This window comes from Chroicocephalus ridibundus, chromosome 1 (genome assembly GCF_963924245.1).
Source record: "Chroicocephalus ridibundus chromosome 1, bChrRid1.1, whole genome shotgun sequence".
In the NCBI taxonomy this organism is placed as follows: Eukaryota; Metazoa; Chordata; class Aves; order Charadriiformes; family Laridae; genus Chroicocephalus; species Chroicocephalus ridibundus.
Genome location: NC_086284.1, coordinates 153,396,586 through 153,412,167, shown reverse-complemented (window position 1 = coordinate 153,412,167; position 15,582 = coordinate 153,396,586). Strand labels below are relative to the sequence as shown.

Genomic DNA, 15,582 nt, shown 5'->3' with positions numbered 1-15,582 from the left:
GTATTTCTAATGCTCTTAGCTTCAATAAAAACTAAAGGTTGCAAGGTTTTAAGGTTAAGGGTTTCTTTTCCAGTTCAATTGCTGCCAGCTTTCAAAAATAATTGTAGAACTTGACATATAATTAATTTTTTATTTAATCTCTGAAGCCTGATTTCGAATTTGACATCAATTATAAAATTATGGTAATGTATTCATTATTTTTATCACAAAACTCGCTTCCTAGTAAATAGATGCTAGCAATTTAAATAGTTGGGAAGCTGCACATTAGGTTTTTAGCTGCATGTAAATGGGGCAAATAGGGGTAGTGAATTTTATCTACAAAACTGGAATTACAGATTAGTGAAAATAAGAGATGCTTACCTGAAGTTTTTAGAGTTTCTTGGTTTTAGTATGATGTATTAAGCGAACCTTTGGTTTGCTTAATTTGATATCAACTTGTTGAACTAAACCGAAAACACTTCTGTTAATCTCTGGTGTTAATCCCTCAATTTTAGTCAGTTGGTTAAGTTGGTCTTTTGTTACAATTATTTTGGGAATACAAAGACACAGCATTTGACTTCACCATTGTTTGTGTGTAATTGGGCTACTGCCTCCTGACTGGAGAGTAGCCTGGTTTATTCTGGTCTTGTTCAATCGAGCAGTGGAAGGAAAGAATAAGTTTATTTTCCTTGAAATAGATTAGTTTGATATTGCTTAGAGCATGCTTTTGAGACATGTGCTTCTCATCCTTAGTTAGATTTCTCTTTCTGCTAATGTATTTATTATGTACCTTTCTCTAAATTCACTAACTGTTGATGCTTCATCATTTCACTCTATCATCAGGAAAATTGTTTCCGTAAATGTGTGTCCCATACTGATCGCTGAGAAATAACTTTTCACAGTGGAAGGACCTGTAGCATTCAGATTTAGCGTGTGTGGTTTTGATTAATTTCTTGATTTTCTGCTAGACTGAATCAGAGAGATTAATACAAGAAGAGAAAAACTTTTTAAAAAAATATTGTATTAACCTGTAATTACATGTTGTATAGGCAAATGTGAGAGGTTGTTGTGTTTGAGAGTTGACCGTTTTACCTCAGAGAAGCTTAGACCTGAGTTTGAAGGCCTTTAGTTAAGTCTAACATATTTTAAAAGAGCAGATGATTCTTAACACTGAGGAAAGAGGACAACGAGTGTAGAGTTGAGATCTGCTTCTAGTCTTTGACTTCCACACCTCTTGATTCAGACACTATTAGGCTCCTGTTCATAAAATTTGGGGCAAGCTGGTTTCCAATAGCCTTTCTAGTCTTCACGCCTTGCCTCCTCCAGTGCTGATCTGAACACACACTTTGTTTTTAAAAATCAAAGTTTCCTAGCTTCAGGAAACGAAGTCCGCCCTCCCCATCTCTTAAAGCCACTGTGGGACGTCTTGACTCACATGCAGCAGACCAGTTAAATTTTCAGGGTCTGTTAATATTTTTATTGGCATATGTTACCTTGTCATATAAATGGCACAGAACAGCGAGGAACAGTATAACAAAATGATGAGAGATTGTGGGAAGAGAGACTCACAAGCAGAAGATGTAACTGAGTGCTGGAGTTCGCCAGCTGTGCATCCGAACAAGAGCAACTCATTGAAAGGATATTGATTGGTCTTTTAGTTGGGATGCAATGTGCAACAGAGGCAGTAATATTAAACCAAGCTATTTGAAAAGCATAATGAAATTATTCTTTCTTTTAGTTAGTAACTGAATGCACCCTTTTTTGACCTTAGTATAATGTTGAAGAATAGTGACAAGCTTCTTAAGGAGCTGGGATTGCTAGATACAGCCCGACGAAGCAAAGGAAGAGCCCCATGTAATGCTTACTGTTCTAAAAAAATAAATTCAGCCATACGAAATTCCATGTAGATCTTCAGCAGTGTGTAACTTCCCTGATCCTAATTTTGTAATGCATAAGATAGGGAACTTTGTTCAGCCTTTGGCAACTTTCCTCTGACTGTCAATCAGGCACCCAGTTGTGGTGACGGGACTGTGTGATGTGGTCAGTCCTGTTTCCTGCATCACTTATTTAGCTTCTTTTCATCACTTTCTTTTTTCTTGAGGTTAAGCAATTTGGCTTTCCAAACACTGCCATTATTCTCCGCGGTTTGGTGATCAACCACTGGTAAGGTAAAGTGAGTTTTGAGCAACTAAAAGCTACAGCAAAACCTTTCAGAACAGGTTTTTTTCCTTATTTTCAAAACAAAGTAGCATTTTTGGGAAGAGTTTCTCCTTGGCTTCTTACTATTATACTTCCCAGAATGTAAATGTTTTTCTTTGTGTACCAAAATTACAAAAAAAACCCCAAAACCCAACAACTCAGTGATGTCACTGTGTTTATGATCTTTTAAATTCATAAATTGAGGTTAAGGATATGGCCAGCTAAAATATTTGGTGGGGCAGACCTTACAAACAAAGAAGTGATAAAGGAAATAGTGGGGATAATATAGTAAGTTGGACACTTTCCTGTGACTTTTACATCAGTTCAACTCAGATCACTAGCATCCCATTGTGTTGATGTTGATTTTTTTGTAGTAAAAGTTTCCGGTTTTTCTCACCCATCTAATCATTAACGAACAAGACTACTACTAAAGGTCTGGGCAACTTAGCTGATTGCTTCCTGCCTTCCAGCATTTCCTTCCAGAACTTTTTCCCATTGTAGTGTGTTTTGCTCTCTGACCTTAATTGCTGTAGTGTTACAGTCTTTCAGGTGGCTGCTCCATTTCATTCCACGAGTGAATAAATAAACTCTTCTGTGTCTTTTAGGGCTACAAAGTGCTTTTGAGGAGGTGCTGATCTCCTCTCTCTGGTGAGAGAAAATGGAATGAAGCTGCATCAGGGAAGTTCAGGTTGGACATCAGGAAAAGGTTCTTCACTGACAGAGTGGTGGGTCTTGGCACCCACCCAGGGAAGTGGTCACGGCACCAAGCCTGTCAGAGTTCAAGGAGCGTCTGGATGATGCTCTTAGTCATATGGTTTAGTTTTAGGTAGTCCTGCGAGGAGCAGGAAGTTGGCCTCAATGATCCTTACGGCTCCCTTCCAATTTGCAATATTCAATGATTTTATGGTTCTATATCATACATTGTAGAATCTAATATTTCATCATACCAGGCACATTGGCAATTTTAAACTAAATAATATAGTACTTCATTGCATATAGTTTTCTTTGCAGGTTTTTTCAGTAATGTTGACCTATTGCATGAATTTAACTTATGTGGAGGAACAAAGTGTGCTTTAAAGCAAACGTTCATCTGTCCATTAGGGTTACTAGCTGCAGCAGCAGTGGACTGTCCTGTGGGTGGTGGTAATGCTACGTCAATGAGGGCTCGAGCTAAACAATCTTTCTGACATGGCTGACTGACACACAGAAATATTTTCCCAGTACCTAGGTCAGATAAATAAAACAGCCTGTTTCTGTAGCTGTGCACAGGATCTGTATGTTTTCTCCTAGTGTGTGTATTCATTAGGTGGAATATAGTGTGTGTATATACATTTTATCTTGAAGGTAAGCTCCTGTGGTGGTTCAAATGCATTGTAAATGCATACTTAAACTTGGATTATTAGAAAAACACTGTTGTGTGTTAGGTGCATAACTGTGATGGAAAAATATATTAAAATATGATTATAAAATTCAAATTAACTTACATATATTTTCAGTTCACATTTTGTCACCTTTTATTTTACAAGAACATTTGAAATTCTGCCAGAAAAGATAACCAGATGAGGATAATCGCTTACATTACATTAACATGTAGCATGAAAATACATATGAGGAAAGAATTAACAGCTCTATATACTGATGTGCATTCTGGTAAAAGATAATGAGATTAGTATTAAAATGCAAAAAATATTCGCATTAGTACAGAAAAAAATAATTTCCTAAAAGGGTTAATAAAATAATAGAGCCTATAGAGCAATTTATCTCATTAGGGAGGAAAACTCTTCCAAAGGACTCACAGGCAATAAAATGACTTTCCACTTTTCAGGTGTGGTTAACAGTCCACTGGTTTTCTATTGCTTATGTCCGTCTTGCTGTTTTAAAATTATTTTAAAATGTGAAATCTTCTCATTTGAAAATTTTTATTGCTTATTGTGATTATTTTAATTCACACCCCATGGTGTTCGGCTGTACCTCATCACTGGAAATTCAAGAACTTCGTAGAGAAGTGGAAAGGTCTTGGCTTTTTAAAATTAATTAATAGAAATTAATAGTTATTTTCAGTGTTCAGATTGAGAAATCTGATGGGTTTTTTTCCATAAGCAGGCAAATGGCTTAAATTAGGCACCCAAAATCAAAGGATGTGAAACGATTAATTCTTAAAATCTTGGCCCGTCTTTAGTTGAAAGACTCTGGGTTTTACTTTTGTAAATCACGAGCCTGATTTTGATTCTACTTCCTTTCCTCTGATATATTCAGTTGTAACAGTACTTGCATGACATATTGTGAAATGAAGAAAGATTCTAAGCAATGGAAAAGATTTTTCACTTTTGAGTGCTGTATTTTTTAGGAGCCATACCTCAAAAAAAGTAATTATTTGAAAATGGCTATTAAAAAATGCAAAAGAAATTGTTATTTCCCAAATTAGTGGAATTCTTTACTGTAATTCAACACAATAAACATTCTCATTAGATTTTTCTTCTTTTATATGCAACTAGAACATCTTTTATTATGGATTTGAGGGTGACTGAGAGTAAACATCTTTTGAGATGAGGTAGTTTTCCTTTTGTTAGTTTTGTTATTGTTTCTGTTGGTTACAGTGATATCCTTCTTTAAAGTTTTATCTCATTGAACTTGAACTGTCTCTCCAGTTTTTATTAGAATCACCAGCATTCTTTCTCTCTCTGTAGTCCCATTTTAAAAAGATGTTTCAGTAGGAATATGTACTTATAGTAATAAGTAATGCTCCGTATCTCTCAGAATGTCATGCACTCCTTATTTTATCATAGGAATTCCATGTGCACGTTGCAAATTGGTGTTTGCTCAGTTGCTGCACATGCTAACACTAATGCTTTCTAGAAAACCCTCATGAATCTCTAAGCTGTTGCCATCGTTGTGATTAATTAATTCTCTTTTTGCTGTCTTTAATCTTGTGCAGTTTTTTCAGTTTTAATAAAAATACTCTTACAGATGAAGGATTTCTTTAAAACTTTACTGTCCCTTTGACAGGGTTATGTGCTATGTGTATGTGTAATTGCATTCGAAAGAGTTAAAAGAACATTAAACTTACAAAATGAAGATCTCATACTGAGGGAATTCCAGAGTTTGGTTGTTTCTGCAGCCCTAATTAGTTTCCTTGCGCACATATATTATGGCAAATCTGTCTTTTGCTCTTGGCTGTCTCCACATAGAATGTACCAGTTGCAGTGTGCTCACTTAAGACTCATACTTTGTGTATTTTGTTTTATTGTACCAGTTCAGTATGAGGTCCAATTCTGCACATTGTTCGGTGGTGGTGTGGAGATGAAATTGTTCTAGAACAATCGTCAGTAGCTTTTCAGTGTTCAAAATAGCAACAGAACTGTCTAATTGAACAGTGAATTGGGTGATTCCTATTAATCAAGCTTTTGAGTTCTGATATTAAAATTATGTGTGTGTGTATCTTTAAATATTTTTAAAATATCGTTTGTATATATAAAAACATGATTCTCTGACTTTGAAGACTGAAAGTTGTCTGACAGAAGAGGATTCTTTACAGAATCACAGTATGGATTCTTTACAGTTTTACAGAACTTTCATGGTGCAAATGTTCAAGGGCTCTGGGCTTGTATATGCTAAACCTTTTGGACAAGAGTAGAAGTGAGAATTATCATCTGTTACCATGGGCATTGATATAAAATGAGATGTGTTTTCATGCATCAAATGACGGCAAGTCTTTTAGACTTACAGATTTCTAGTTCCATGTGACCATCTCAGTTTATATAGTTAAATAGTTGGGGAAATTTTAAGTAATGCCATAGATACCTCTATCATTTCAAAGGTTTATTGCCGAACTTTGGTTGCCTTTTGACGTCAAAGATGTAGAGTGATAGTTGTGCCCTGCACAGGAATTCAAGTTTCCAAACAGTAGGACAATTATGAGGATTGATCTGAGTATGACAAACACTAGGTAATTTCAAGGTGGATGTCAGTAGAATATATCCTTGTAATTACTCCCTTCTTTGAAACGCGTGTTTTGTTTGAAAACATTTCAGACTGTGGAGAGAAGATCTACTTCAGACATATTTTGGTGAGGGCTTATGGCTTTATTAATATTGTTTTCTTTTATCTAACCAGTAGATTACAATAACAAAGACCAGTTTCCCAACAGGTGAATCTGGGTTTGTAAGTGTGTAAAAAATAACTAATTCCCCTAATTTTAATTTAGAAGTTGAATAAGAATTCTCATATGGAATTGAATGGGTTGGGCTTACATATTTTCATTTTCTGCATTGACTTAGCTGTACTTTCTATGTTTATTTTATTGGACAGATAGAACTGTGTATTGTACAAGCTGAGTTGGTGCCAACATAATATTTCCAATAAGTTGTTTAATCACTGAACAAGTCTGCTTTCAAACTGGGCAATACGCCCATTGCCAGTGTGCAACACTGGGTTACAATAACTTAACAATTATACTGGTTGTGTTTAAAAAGCATCCTGACTCAAATCAGCTGTAAGTGTTGGACAAGGTAGTTAAGTATGCCAATAATTTTTTAACATCATCAGAAAAGGACTTTCCTTTTTTTCTTGGTCTCTGGAGGCCATCAGCACTTTTTCACACTAACAGAAGTTTGTTTAGCACCAAGGAAAATTTGCTGTCCTTGCAATTTTCCCAGCTCTAGTTGGCTTACATTGCAAAAAGCAGAGCTCAATGTTGAACCTACATTTTTTTGGAAGAACTCAAAGCACTGACTAGCCATATGCCACATAATTTGGACATACCTATCAAAAAGAGATATGGTCTTGATCGTACTTTTGTTATGAGTTATGAAGAAAATATTAAAGCAGAGTTGTTTGTGATCCGTTCTAAAAGTATTTCTGAAATATAGAAGAAACATTCTTCCCTCTCTGCTTGGATAACATACCAGATAGGAAGCTAGTATATCATTCTGCTTTCTAAACAGTAAATTAAAGAGCCCTCTCTACTACTTGCATGATGTTTGGGGAAATCTTACGACCAAAGAATTTGTCTTTTATTCCAAAATCCAAACTCCAGATATAATTATGGAGAAAAGGGCTGAGGAAGCAAAGCTAGCCTGTTTTGTTTTGATTGGACTAAAAGTTTAGACTTAAGTTCTCTGTGGTCAGGAGGCTGAGATTAAAGGGTCTGTAATTAGATTCAATACTCCATGTGTCTTAATGCCCAAAAAGGCCAAACCCTGTCTGCAGGCAATGGTAGTTGCCAGAATCATCAAAAATAATTCATAGATGCAAGTGAAAAGGAAATTATGCACGTTTTCTGAAATAGTTTGTTCTTACTTGCTCTGTCTTGTTTCTGTAAAAAGAAAGGATAGGAAATGCATCAAAATATCTAGTAAACAAGTAGAACTCGAGGTTGAAAAGAAGTAGTTTTACTTTGTTGTTGCAGGTAGTCCTTAAAGTCATGTTTCATTAATTTTTCTTTTGGATCCTCCTATTTTCCTTACTTCAGATATAGTGGTATCCAAAACAAAATAAGCTGTTAGAAGTACATGTATATGTACATATATTTTAGATGTACATATGTGTATGAACAGAGAAAACATTTCTATGTAGCACATACTATGTAGTCACAACAGGGCAGGTGCATCTTTTGATTAATAGTTTACACTAAATAATAATTAAGGGGTTTGCTTCAGAAATTTTCACATTTAGGTTAATGGTAGTGAGCAAAACTATACCTCCTTTCGTCTGAATCAACAGCTGAGGGTAACACTTGAGGATGAGTTTGGTGTTGGTGACCTTCTGCAAACGAAGTGATGGTACTTGAGGGTTCCACTGTGCCTCAGTCCATCTGCCCAGCGCTGGGACTGACGGAAAGTGCGCTCTGGATGGTGCTCTGAGTGCTCTTCTCTTTTGCAGGCAAGTTAAAGATCAAAATAAGAAAGTAGCAAATCTGAAGCACAAAGAGCAAGTGGAGAAAAAGAAGAGTGCACAGATGCTGGAGGAGGCCAGGAGACGAGAGGATAACCTTAATGACAGCTCCCAACAGCTTCAGGTAACATGGGACTTGAATTACCCAAGTAATTCAACTTACATAAGAAATTTGTTACTGATTGTTTAAAAGGACACATCTGTCCCAGAGCACTTCAAAGAAAGCATCCTTTCTGTTGCCTTCATAGCTTACTCTGTTTTCATAAAAGGGAAAAGCAGTTTTAACTGTCAACTTGGTTATGAAGTGCATTGTTGCAATAATTTTATCCTTTCAGTATTGAGATTGGTGTGGTGTTTCTTTCTTCGCTGCTCTTCTAACAGCCTTTTTTTTTAGCTGTTTTGTGTGTTTTCACAGCTGATTTTACCTTACATTGGTGCTTTTTCCCCACTAAATGAAAGACAACCAGGTAAGTATTCTTACAGTAAATTGAAATTTGGGGTAACTGGAGGACTATGTTTTCTGTGTTTACTCATCCTTGTTTGGCAGTGAGATCCTCCTCTACCTCATGAATTCTTGGTATGCTTACTAGTCAGTTTGCTTTATTTCTGAAATGCTAACATGCTGCTGCCCCACTGAATTATCTGGTTACCTCAAATCTACTGAGGCATATGAAAGTCACCGGTATGAAGTCAAGTCAAACATCTCTCAGTGTGCTATATGTTGATATTAGCTGTAGATGGTTTATCAAATGGTAAGTTTTCAAGTGCTGTCATAAAAATGTTAAATAAAGCAAAGGTACTATGATGCTAAGTGAGGAGGTAATAGATATTTGCCTGTGATTTCCTTAATTTACAAAAATAAGTTTCCTTTTGGTGAGTGAAATAAACACGGAAACAATAGTCTACCCTTGAGGTCTTTTAAAATTATTTTTTAAATCTTCAGAGAGCAAGCCTTCTTATAGGTGTTTTCCTTTCTTATCCCAGGTTAAATCCCGTTCCTTGTTACCAGCTACATATCTTAATACATCTACAATGAAGACACAGAATAAATCCTAATAGTTCACTAGCACAGATAAATCCCCTCCTTAATTTAAGCAAATACGTCTTTACTCTGTTCTGTGGAATTCCAGAGGGATAGTTTCAACTCTTTAAGAACTTTTGAAGGAACCACAGAAACATGTGTCCATGTGGAATGCTCTCAGATGCACAGTTTTGTGGTTTCCCCCCTCAATTCCAGTCCTGTATGTGCAGGGCACTGAAATAGTTAAGTTCCAAGTGTATGAAAATGATTTCATAACTGCAAACTTTTATAAAAGGCTGGGATGTGGGATTTCTACGTCTGCTAATGGGTTTTGTGGCGGCAATGCTATGGCAATCCACAAGGCTCTTGTTATGTGGCAGTTTAAGTTCAAATAACACAATCCTCCTGGTGTTAGTGAAGTGTCTTTAAAAATTCGTAAAACTAATATAATATTTGGTTAGATTTGTCATTTCATTTGAGTGAATCTGTATTTTAAGTTTGAAAAGATAAGTGGTACTTGACATTTGTGTTGCAATTATGTGCATGGTGTATTTATCAAATGGTGCCATTCCACAAGATCATCTTTTTTGGTTTTACGTAGCACTTCAAGATTTTAAAAGGTGTATCTTTCTTTTCTGGATTTTTTTCCCCAAAATTATTCTTTCACTTTTCATTTTTCTTTCTTTTACACAAATGGAATGTATTGGAAAAAAACTGAAGTTTGTTTTCTCTCACCTCCTATTTACATACTAAAATTCTCTCTTTTTTTTTTTTTTTTAAAAAAGAAGCAGCAAGTTACGTATTGTACTTGTGCAGCTGCGCACAGCAATGGGCAGACAGTGATATTGTGGTTACTGATAACTTTAAGTCCTGTTAAAGCTATTTAACCAGTTTCTGATACTTGAAAGAGATTGCACAGCTTTGGTGGCAGCAGTGAGGCAGCTTTTGCTAAGAAATTAGGTGGCAAAAAATGGTGCTGCTTTGTGGTAGAGTTATTTAAAAATGTCCTTGCAACGTACTATCAAATTATTTAAAGTGTTTTAGCAGTAGAGAGATCATAGGTATAAAACTATGAATAGCATAGTTAGCATAATTTTACTCTAAATATTTCCTCTTTTTTTAGTTTCAAAGTATCGAACTTACATTTAGGAACAAGAAACAAGTAACCAATTGTCTCTTTTGAGGAAGCCAAGTTTTTTGATATTTTTTTCTCCAGTCTTACTTTGTTGTAGATTGGTGGTCTAAGAGGCAAGCTAAAGTTGAGAATAAAGATGTCAGTGTATAATTTTATTATCTTTACTTTTTTACATTCAGGTTTTCCAATTACAGATGTTTGTACAGCAGTACGTACTTTTTTCCACTTTGCGTATGTTGTGTTTTGTTCTGCACTGGTGTCTGTTGCTTTATATATGCAGGTAGTTATAATGTGCAGGTATTTCTGAGATTGAAAATAGACATTACTAAATGCATATAAGAATTTAAGATTGAAGTGGGATGTGATAGTCAAGAATGAAATGTTTAAGTTATCATAGTATTAATATTACTTGATTTTTCCCTAGTGCCTTTCCTGCTTTTGTGAACCTAATTGTCCTGTTTGGGTGGGCTCGATTTTAGAGAGTCTTTCCCTATATTCAGCACGAGGCTGAAGGGAATGCTTTCATTCACAGATGAAAAAGGTCTGTATGCTCTAATGAAAATATCAGGCTAAGGTGAAATATGGAGTGTTTAATGACAAGTGACAGGTTCAATAAAAACTCCTTCCTTTAGAAGAGCCCTCTGCTTATAGCCTCCCTCTCTCAAGGACTGCAACGTTTTGGTTTCCTGGAAGTAAAATTTACCCAGGACCACATTTCAATTTGTTAGTTATGGAGACCTGTCTTCTCCACAGACTCTAAAGGGCACTGCCTTCTAATCGATTAAAAAAAAAAATTAAACCTGAGAGGAACGTAGGTTTTTTCTTAATTTTTTTTTATGCAACCATTGTTGGCTTTGGGGTCAGGACACACAAGCACCAATTTCAGATAATTTTGGTCTTGGTGGTTTTGGCTGGAATTAATAATAAGACATTATGAAATGCTTAAAAATATATGATCTGCATGTTCTTCGGTTGACTGTCTGCAATCCAGTCAAATAAACACGCTCCCAAGCACATACTCCACTCCTCCTCTCTCTGTCCCTAACAGGCGTGTGGTTTCTTTCTTCCTGAGTCCAGTAACAAAATATTCGTTTATTCAGAGAGCTCTGATGATGGAAATTTGGTATTTTGGGGAGTGGGGGAAGAATGAAAACCATAATGTCTCAATTCTAGTGAGATGGATAAATAGCTTTCCAAATTTGTCTTTTCCTCCTGGGTTCCCTTAAACCACAATTCTCCAGGGATTTGAGAGGTTAACGAGTGTCTGGTCTATAAGCAGGATAAAAAAACCAAGCTGTTGGGCTGCAGTAGCAAATTCTTGCTTCAAGTAACTAAAGCTTGGCTATTGTGAAAAGGAATTGATACACTGTCTTGTCAAAAAAGGTAACATTTACTGAAATTTCAAGATATTTGAATGGGTACTTGGAACTGACATCTGGAAGGCAGTATGCATATTTTCTTGTCCTATCACGCCAGCATCTTCCAGAATTTTTAGGAGGAGTTTTCAGAATATCTTGTGGCATGGAGTTGTGTACTATTCGATCTGTATCTCAGCAGCTATCCATCGGTGTCTCATTGCTGCTGACAAACTGTATGTCCAGAAACTGTGTAAAAGATATTTGAATGCTTTAATGAACAACTGCAGCACCAAGTAAATTTATTATGTTTTCTTCTTTTACACACACATGTTTAGATGATTTAATGTATAATTCCTAATCTATGAACTATATATGCAAGTATAAGTAAGTTGTTTGTTCCTGGTGATTATATAATTATTTTATCATATTGAACATTAAATAGGAAAAATGTCCTTCTAGCGGAAAGAACTGAATTTTCGATCTAAACAAACGTGCAATTTTTTGTTCAGTAACACTTTTACTGGGATCCAAACAAAGCTCGATGAAATGGATAGGTAGCCAAATACCTTCTCATCAAGTGAACCTTCTAAATTCATAAAATATCAAGAACTATTTGTTATGAAGCACGTACACACAGTGAGTATCGACATTCAAAAATCTGCAAACCCAAGTGAAGCCCAGTACATCTGGTCTTAAATTACTGAAGAATTTCCTCTTGACATGCTATGATTGGATTTTGGCGCTAGGGTGGCAGATGTTTTTTTTGTCTGATCTCTTGATGGTAATACCTCCTATGTACCATCCTCCTATGATGAAAATGATGGTTTTCCATCTTTCAGCTGTTAGTAAAGAGAGATCATGCTCCCCTAATTAATCTATGAACTTGCTTTTGGACAGCGTGTTCTGAAGAAATGGTTAGATTTAAAGAAAAGCTTTCCAAACTTAACATCCCATATTTCCTCCATAATTTTCTAGGCATCATCAGCTTTGAAGCAAATTGGTTATGCTAGTTAAATGGTGTTACATGTTTTCCTGGGATAAGTGAATTTCAAGTGCTGAGTTCCTGGCTAATTTCTCTTCCATATAGACCACTGCCATATCAGATTCCAGCCTTGCCTGCCAGCTGAGTGGAGTATACTTTATCCCTTGGATAGCACAGCTCAACATGTTAAGGCCCATGAAACTGTCAGCTACTGCATTTCAGCCTGGTAGAAATCTATTCTTTAATGCCATCTCACATCTGCAGGATTTATTCCAGAGAACAGTCTGACGTATCAGACCTGTGTTTTCTCATTGAGCTCAGATCCGTCTTTGGGAATTATTCAGATCAAAATGTTCTTTCTCCCTTCCTCTCCCAGTACTTTTTAGACATTAATTACATCAGGGAGAAGGTTTGGCCTCCCTGTCCCTGGGTAATTCTCTGCACTGCCCAGCCTTGTAGGTGTTAGTGTTCCTTGGGCCTGACTAGGTGCCATTAGCTCCTACGCAGGTGGCTGTAATTTCACTAAAAGGTATATTCAGTTCTAGGTCATCTTTCTTCTGTCCTCTTGGACAGAAGTCATGATATAAAGCACTGAAAGGGTATGAATTCACTGTGTAATTCAGTTTTTAAGAAATTTATTAGCATTTTTTGAATCATTAACTTTTTTTCTTAGTCACCAGATCATTCCTAGCTCACCATAATGAAGCTTAAGCAGAAATACGATTCTGAGTTCACAAATTATATGAATCCGAATTGTACTGTCTGTCTCTCAGTATTATGTAGTACTTTTGTTAATGAAAATGCAGCAGGTATGAACAAATATAGGCTCTGAAGAACAATCATCCCTCAAAAAAACCTAAATGTATGAAAATTATTCCTCCTTTTTCATTTGAGCTACATGCAGTTGTGGTCAGTAGGTGTTTTTGGGATCAGCTGACCCTTCAGCCCTGTCTCAGAGATTCTGCGACAGCTGGCTATGCATTAGAAAACAGGATATATATATGCAGTAGAGACTTCAATATGCACCGTGATTTGTTCGTAATGTAATATTCCAGTATCAATTTAATTTCCAGCTTTTACAATAAGACAGAAAATGCAGTGTTCCACAAATGGTGCATTCTAAGTTTACTTAGAGGGTTGTGATTTTCAGCACAGTGTGTGCAGTTACTATAGATACAAGCAAATACTTAACCCTGGAAGATGCCTGGAGAAAAACTAGCTCTTGTTCTTATCATGTCATAACTCTCCCTGTCAAGAGAGCTTTTCCTAACTTTCCTGGATGTCTGGGAGAAGTTCCAGAAATTATGACCTTTTAGCTAGGCTTTTTGTGACTTACAGTGAGGGGAAGCTTTTCGGTAGGGATTGATTTGAATTTTAGCCCTTTTGGGGGAATTCAAAATTCATAATTAAGCATTCCTGGATACATCTACTTATATGAAGTAGATAGTGTATGGATGATGAAGAGACAGCCTCGCTTCATATTTTGTTATGTCTGTGTGAAGTAACATAGTAGTTATGGACAACACTCAGGTATCCTTCATTTGCAATGCTCTCTAATGGAAAAAAGACTTAGGAATGTTCGCAATGTTATTACCTTAATAATTTTTATTGTTTATCATCACAGAAAGAGGACTGGAAATAAATTCTAGTTCATTGAACAGTGGAGAAATACTGCACAGTACCAAAAATTAGTGCAGAATATGAAATAGCAGTATCATGAAATTACATTTTCATGTAAAAATTACACAGTTGCATTTCCATCTCAGCAAGACAGTAGTCACATAAAAATGAGCTTCTAGCTAAAAAGGAAGGTTACTTCCGTTTTCTCTATTGAAGTCATAAAGTACAACTATATTTCATGGAAGGTCACGAAGACTTGCTAACAGATCGCCAGAAAGTAAACACAACGAGGTAGGAAAAATATTGTGACAAACAAGAGGGAATGAAGTCAAGCCCTGCAGCATCTGCTCAGATTAGGTCCTGTTCTTAAGAATGGTAGTCCTTTTCATATCTTATCCTTTTGCACGTGGACCCGATGGATTTTGCAAGACAGTAAATTCTCCATTTACTAAAAGGAATCTCATCAAGACAAACTTTTCTACATGGCAAGCTGTAAGATTATTTACCTGGGTCTGTTTCTAATACCAGTTTCCCAGTTTTCCATACAGGAATCTGATATCTGTATTTCTATGAACATCTGTGTGCAGACAGAGTGTATAGTATCTGACTATTAAAGAAGTGTAAGTTTGTCTCTCCCATTTCTTAATTTTCTTGGATTTATGAGATTTTGGTGTTTTGAGATTCTTACAGTGTAAGCGGTAAGCCACGAGCAAACTGGGGGGACAGCCCTGTCTTCTATTTTAGTAAAGCCATTTTTTCTGATGAATGTTTACAAGGTCTGAGTAACTTCATTGTTGCTTGTGGGTGCGGTGTTGCATGTTGAAGCAACAACAGAAATAATATACTTTTTAACAGAAAATTATTTGCCTTAGCAACTGATTTTTCTGTTGCTATATGAATTGTTCGTTTGTCTTACTAAAGAAGGGAGATGCAGGTTTTTCCTCCATCTGCAATATAATATACATTTCTGAATATCAGAATAAATATATGACCTTGTTCTTAGGTTTGATATGGCAGTTCTTATAGAGACAGAATCTGTCATTTCTACATAATCTATATTTATGACATTAAATAGATTGTTAAGGAATTACCTTCCTCTGTGTTTGACCAGAAGAGAGCACTCCTTACAGAATACTTGTTACCATAACATTTACAGAAACTAAGCTGGAAGAGACTTGACATTTGGAATGGATAAGCATATCCCTGGATAGACACTTAGGCATCTGCTCTATTTGTTTTCACTTTACAGTTTAGTTTACCCTACATTTATTATGTTTGGGGTAGCTGTATTCACTGTATTCACATCTTTAAAAGAGATGAACCGTTTGACTCTGTCTTCTGATATAGTGTAAAAATGCTCTGCAGTTTTGAACAGACAGCTGGAAAAATTTCATGA

At 36.0% G+C, this 15,582-nt stretch overlaps 1 protein-coding gene across 10 annotated transcripts in view; it reads left to right on the top strand.

Annotated features, from left to right (window-relative positions):
- Positions 1 to 15,582, top strand: part of ERC1 (ELKS/RAB6-interacting/CAST family member 1) — a 305,118-nt gene that overhangs the window by 157,510 nt on the left and 132,026 nt on the right. For all 10 annotated transcript variants that reach the window (XM_063318622.1, XM_063318614.1, XM_063318604.1 and 7 more), the window contains one exon: positions 8,059 to 8,194. In XM_063318622.1, coding sequence (XP_063174692.1) covers positions 8,059 to 8,194 — 136 coding nt within the window. The remainder of the gene's footprint in view (positions 1 to 8,058; positions 8,195 to 15,582) is intronic.